This window comes from Triticum aestivum, chromosome 2A, assembly GCF_018294505.1.
Source record: "Triticum aestivum cultivar Chinese Spring chromosome 2A, IWGSC CS RefSeq v2.1, whole genome shotgun sequence".
Taxonomy (NCBI): domain Eukaryota; kingdom Viridiplantae; phylum Streptophyta; class Magnoliopsida; order Poales; family Poaceae; genus Triticum; species Triticum aestivum.
Genome location: NC_057797.1, coordinates 683,439,719 through 683,446,366, shown reverse-complemented (window position 1 = coordinate 683,446,366; position 6,648 = coordinate 683,439,719). Strand labels below are relative to the sequence as shown.

Genomic DNA, 6,648 nt, shown 5'->3' with positions numbered 1-6,648 from the left:
TTCGAATGAACTATTTAGGTATATCACTATGAGCCTAGCTCCATATGTACCTGTCCCACATTGTCAGAGCCAGAGAATCGTTGTAACTACAACTAAGAAGTCATGTACGTCATCAACAACAAAAATCGCGAGAATGGACCTCTCGACATAGAAATGAGAGACGAAGGTCGAACGAGGAGACCAAACAACACAATGATAGTGAAAGCGTCGTCGCATGGTCTCAGTGATGCGGTCATGGCAGTAGATGAACCAAGGTGAAAGTTTGACAACTTGATCTTCCACAACCCGACATACCAGACATGAGAAAACCCTAACATGCCACACAACCATGGCAGAACGAGTTGCATGCGACAGGGACATGACCGAGGGTACTTATTCCACTAAGTCATCACGACGAACGACACAAGGACACCCGAACCTAGAAAAACTAGACCAAGAACCCGTGAGCGCAAAGATCCATTGTCTTCCTCATCTTTCGACGCTGAAACCGGCCACCAGAGGCGAAAGAGGTAGATGTAATCGACCACAGAGGATGAGTGTTGTGTGGCAACTTAGCTTTTTCTTGAGGTTATGGTAGTACCGTTGTAATGCGGTAAATATTGTGAATTTTGGTATACAAACATAAACGGCATAGGACGATGGAAAACACAAATGGGTCCCTAGCTCCGCGCTACATTTTTGTAAAACTTTTACGATTTTAGTGAATTATGCTATTATTATTTCGCAAGTACATGAGGAGATATATTTCTTCGTGGTGTACATAAATAAGACAAATATGGGGAACATAGGGTTTCTACATTCGAGCTCAAATGCGTCCTCGTGAAAAAAATTCAAAAAATAGTAAAATGAAATAAAATTTGGTGACAAACATTGTTGAATTTTCTACATTCGTGCAAATTTTCATGAAGAAAAACCATCCCTAATGCTGTGGGTTAATGAAAAAAAATCAATGCTCCAAAAAGACAATTTTTGAAAGCATTTCAGAGTGCTGATTTTATTGTTTTTGCTCAAACCTCCAGGAATGTGATTTCATCACGAAAACTTTGTACGTGCACAGAAAACCAAGCAATGCTTGTTGCCATAATTTTTAAATTTTCTTTTACTATTCATAGCAAGAGCATTTGACCCGGGCTTACAAAACGCTTTCGAGTTATTGTAATATTTGCCCTTATACATCCACATACTTGGTTCTTAAGCACACAAAATGAACATATAAATCATGTTGTTTTTCGCCGCAAATTTTCTCTTCTTTTCGGAAAATGTCGTGCGTTTTTTAAGAAACCATCAACCCATACAACTAAACTTGCCATCTAACACGTTTACAAATGCTAACCCCTCACAATGAATGCTCGTGAGATATACCACGTGACACGTGTGGTAAGCAATTCAAAATATTCAAAAAAAAACCATTCCCGAGATATTGCGGTCCATTTATTTATGCATTTTTACAACTAGACGAAAAAACTACTAGACAAAATATATAAATTAAAAAAAAGTTTCTGGGCACCGCTTCATAGGACTGTCACTTTTGTAGGGCCACGTTGAACTTTACCGCATACCTGTTCCGTGTAGTACTACTACCACGGTACAGATCTCAGCTACACATACTCCCTCCATTCTACAATATAGTGTCTATAGATTTTTGTTAAAGTCAAACTTTGCCAACTTTGATCAAGTGTATAGAAAAAATTGTCTACATCTACAATACCAAACATGTATATTCTAAAAAAAATAACTCGCGATGTATTCAATGCTGTGCATTTGGTATTTTAGATGTGCCTACTTTTCTTTATAAACATGGTCAAAATTTGTAATGTTTGACTTTTGTAAAAATCTATGAACACCACATTATGGAACGGAGGGAGTACCATACGGGGCCATGGCCATGCCTCCACGTGACCATCAACAGTGTCGACGGCTCGTGCTACCACCACGTCCACCGTCATCGCGCACCTGTCGCGTAGGTGAAGTCCAGTCCCGCCACCTACATACGGAGTCCACCGAAGAGGAGACGCCGACGCCGACGCCTCGCCGGCACCGCCACTATTGCAGCGGCCACGCACTGTTCCGTGCGCCACCGATGACACGCGCGTGGATCCGAATCCGTTGTCCTCAGATCCAATCCCACTGGCGTACTACATTCCTCCGCCATCCTTGTACAGATCACACGACATCCAGAGAACACAGCCAAGCAAAACAGTGCGCGACATCCTGTCCGGCGAGCCAGCCATCAATTCACCGCCGCCGCCCGGCAACCGTGCACCGCTGCACGGCGGCTCGCGCCTCGTCACCCCGTCGTCAGGTCGGAGCCGTCGAGTCGAACCCATCCGTCCGTCCGTCCGTTGCTCACCTCCCCAACCAACCCCGCCCGCGCCCGTATTTAAGCCCCAACCGGTTACCGGCGAACTGCCGTGTGCCGGCTTCCGTCCATCCACCCATCCCGGGCCGGATATATACGCCACCCCCACACGCGTCCCACCAACAAACCGAGGCCTTGCACCCACACAGCGAGCTTCAGCTTAGCCCAAGAAGTCGCGAGCTTGTACGTGCACGCAGCTGTTGCGCGGCGCGATCGGCATGGGGCTCGAGGGGCAAACGGCGGCGGCGGCGGTGCACGGGCACCGGCTGTCGACGGTGGTGCCGAGCTCGGTGACGGAGGTGGAGGGGTACGGGCTGGGGGACGCGGACCTGGCGTTCCGGCTGCACTACCTGCGCGGGGTGTACTACTACGCGGCGGGGGAGGTGGTGCGCGGGGTGACCACCAAGGTGCTCAAGGACCCCATGTTCCCCTGGCTGGACGCCTACTACCCCGTGGCCGGCCGCGTCCGCCGCCCCGCTGACGACGAGCAGGAGGCCTCGCGCCGGCCCTACGTCAAGTGCAACGACTGCGGCGTCCGCATCGTGGAGGCCCGGTGCGAGCGCGCGCTGGACGAGTGGCTCCGCGACGGCGCCGTCGACCGCGTCCGCCAGCTCTGCTACGACAAGGTGCTCGGCCCCGAGCTCTTCTTCTCCCCGCTGCTCTACGTCCAGGTAAACCAACCCAACCGTCGACCATTCTCATTCCCGCCTCCAGTCCAATCATACCCCGACGATAATGAAATGAAATAGTACCACTTATATTCGATTGAACAATTGCTCGGCCCGTTGAATCTTCAATCGGGAGTTGCTTGCTTGGATTGTTGACATTGTAGGTAGATAAAGATTTTAGTACTTTTACCAGAGATCGATCTGGCTGGCTTCTTTTTGACGCGGGATAAGATTAGATGATAGCTTTCGGTGAGGTTCGCAGCTGTAGGTGTGACCATCAGAAATTTATGCTAGAACTGGGTATGGGCCTCAAAATCGGAAGCCATCAGTGCACCCGGCTGAAAGGCCGTTTCGTCCTCGCTCTTCTTAAATCGTTAGTAGAGTGTGGTAGTACGATGCACAGGGATCATGCGAAGCAAGTGAGGCGGTTTTAGCGGTAGGATAGGGCATCCCACTCCCACCGATGTGCATGATCAGAATTTCATCCAGCAAAATGACGAACTGAATCAACTGATGATGATACACTAGACGAGAAAATTTTGGCATGTGAAAGGTGAAAAGGTAAGGGTCTCTTTGATGAATCATGTAGGATTTTTTCCTAAGGATTCATTTGTACTGCATTTCATAGGAATTCTAACATCCACTTCAACCTCTTGAAGGAAATCGTTTGTGTTTCCCGTGACACAATCAAACAAACTCAAAATCTTGTAGGGATCCAGTGGACATGCCATCCCAATCCTACGTTTTTCCTGCTCCTGTGTTTTTGCAATCCTATAAATCAATGAGGCCCTTAGTAGTGTTCCACTGTACAGGTCATGTGCGGTTTAGTTCAATACATCATTCATTGCACCCGTACCGGGGCCTGCCAGTAGGCGTCGGCAGCGCTGGTATTAACTGCACCACGTCTGCCTCTGCCGAGACAAGAACCGGTGTCAGTGCAACTTGTGTACGTACTGTAATTCAGTTTTCCTTTCCATCCGAGATTACTGCTCGTACCACATCTCAGATGCCAACATCTCTTGAATTGAATTCCAGCCCAACCATCAATCTTACTATCATACATCGAACTCGACAAAAGGAAGATCCAGCTGAATTTGATCCTGCTACCAGTATTGGTGCTAGAGAATATCCGGTGAAAACTATGTTTTGAAGTTTCAGAAATTTCCCAAAAGAATACTAGAGTATGTCGAAGAGATGGCTCTCTGTTGACATATAAAATTCCAAGTTCAAACATAAATTAATTTCTGGCGTTGGAAAAATTACAAAATCAGCAATGAGTAGTAGTGTCAAACGGTGAAAGTCGCTATTCGCTATCTATTGCCGAATTGGTTTTCCTTTTTAATACCTCGCAAATGATTTTGTGTCTAAACTTGAATTTCACATGCTAATAATAGAACATCGCCCTCTTAATATACTGTATTGTTTGACAACTTGTGAAAAATTTCAAACGCAGTTCCCACTTCCCACCTACCGGATATTCCCTCGGTCCTTGAAATGCTTGGTCCATCAGGGTCCAGTAACACGCTGTATCCCTGTGCTTCACCAGTGAATCGCCTAAGCTAGCATGCCAAGCTAGCCATGCGTGCGTTCATTTGACAACAGTGAACCCAAGTAGGAGTAGAAGAGTGAACATTGACGCTGAAGACGACTCAACACTCACACTGAAGACGGCCATTTAAGGATGCGTGTGCGCTTGCAGTCAGCATAATGTTTTACGGATCGCCGTGCCGTCGTTGCCGGTGGTGCATTTATGAATCTATGATCGGCCTTGCCATGTGGACGTCCCAAGCCTTGCTTGCTTGGCCCGTATTAAACTTGAATCTTGTTCTGTAGCACAGTAATTTCAGCTCCAAGTTGTAAAAATGACAGCGCTTCCTCTGGCTGAATGAGCTTCGCAGGTCACAAACTTCAAGTGTGGAGCGATGGCGCTGGGGTTCAGCTGGGCGCACCTCATCGGCGACGTGGCCACGGCGACCACCTGCTTCAACCACTGGGCAAAGATACTGGGCGGCAAGACGCCAGGCGCCGTCACCGTCAACCCCAAGAACGAGCCGCAGGACCGCGCGCCCGCCGACGCCGCCGTGCCGCGCTCCGTGAAGCCGGTCGGGCCCATCGAGGACTACTGGTTTGTCCCCGCCGGCGTCGACATGGCGGGCTACTCCTTCCACGTCACCGAGCCGATGCTCACGAGGCTGCAGCAGCAGGAGCCAGCGGCTGCCGGCGGCGCCTTCGAGCTCATCTCGGCGCTCCTGTGGCAGACGGTGGCGAAGATCAGGGCCGGCAAGGAGGTGAAGACGGTGACGGTGGTGAGGAACGACATGTCGGCCAGGAGCGGCAACTCCCTGGCCAACGAGCAGAGGGTCGGGTACGTGGAGGCGGGCTCGCCGCCGGCCAAGTCCGACGTGTCCGAGCTGGCGGCGCTGCTGGCCAAGAACGTCGTCGACGAGACCGCGGCGGTGGTGGCGTTCCCGGGGGACGTGGTCATCTACGGCGCGAACCTGACCTTCGTGGACATGGAGCAGGTGGACCTGTACGGGCTGGAGATCAAGGGGCAGCGGCCCGCGCACGTGGAGTACGGCTTGGACGGCGTCGGCGAGGAGGGCGCCGTGCTGGTGCAGCCGGACGCCGACGGGCGCGGCCGCGTCGTCACGGCGGTGCTGCCCAAGGACGAGGTGGAGGCCCTCCGCGCCGCGCTCGGGAGCACGCTCCTGCAGCCGGCTCCCTGAAACTTCAGCTGGGTGGCTTTCAGTTGGCACGACCTTACGTTTGGTAGTTTTCGAGAGTGGTTTGCTGGGGTTGTTTCAGTGATCCATGCGGGTGTGGTGTCATCGGCTGTGTGTGCGGTACGAATGTACGATGTTACGAAATAAGTTGCTCCAATAACTTATGCAAAATGTACCCATGATTGCAATGATTTGTCAAACTAGTTTAGAGGATTGGCTTGGTGGTAAACCTCGAATTGCTTGGTCTATGGGTGTTTGATTTGATACGCATACGCACAATTATGTTACCATTATTCGGTTTTTAAGGAGTAAACCAGACATAGTCGATCCATTTGTATAGATTACTACGCTAAATACATCGGCCGAATGCAGGATATTGTTTTGATACATGGCGTATTGGCTTTTTGGTTTTTCTAGCTAAAAATCTATCTTTCCTGGATTAGTGATTCGAAATTGCTCTGCGTACGATGTTTTCTCATCCGACCAGTACGACCAGAGAGCAAATCATCTCTAAATCCTATGGCCCACAAACTGATTTATCTATGATTGTCTCTAATCATACGAGTGCTAGAAAAAAATCCATCGTACGCATAGCAAGGTTCTCAGTGATTACTTCAGTCCATACCCCTATGCAATAACAAAAGGCGAGAGTGTTCTTAGTGATTACTTCAGTCCATACCCCTATGCAATAACAAAAAGCGAGGGCAAAGGGACCTGTATCTGGAACCATACGATAATTCGTAGGAATCCACATCGGATAGAGAGCTGTCCCTTCCTTTAAGAGTTAGTATAATTCTTATTTTTCACCCGTCAAAATAAGGTATAATTCTTATTTGAGGATGATATTAGATAATCCGAATCGTAGTCCTTGCCGGTTCACCTGTGATGTTTTCCAAAT

At 49.2% G+C, this 6,648-nt stretch overlaps 1 protein-coding gene across 1 annotated transcript; it reads left to right on the top strand.

Moving 5' to 3' along the window:
• Positions 1-2,183: 2,183 nt before the first annotated feature.
• On the top strand, positions 2,184-5,938 carry LOC123190218 (protein ECERIFERUM 26-like). Its single transcript, XM_044602821.1, has 2 exons — positions 2,184-3,030; positions 4,926-5,938. Exons 1-2 carry the CDS (start codon positions 2,578-2,580, stop codon positions 5,751-5,753), a joined length of 1,281 nt encoding a protein of 426 aa, XP_044458756.1. The 5' UTR covers positions 2,184-2,577; the 3' UTR covers positions 5,754-5,938.
• Positions 5,939-6,648: the final 710 nt, after the last annotated feature.

What these genes read in the sequence shown, in the direction of transcription:
- LOC123190218 (XM_044602821.1), top strand. Translation starts at nt 2,578, where the DNA reads ATGGGGCTCGAGGGGCAAACGGCGGCGGCGGCGGTGCACGGGCACCGG. An exon ending in CCCCGCTGCTCTACGTCCAG is followed by an intron (nt 3,031 to 4,925) that starts GTAAACCAACCC and finishes TGAGCTTCGCAG; the next exon opens with GTCACAAACTTCAAGTGTGG.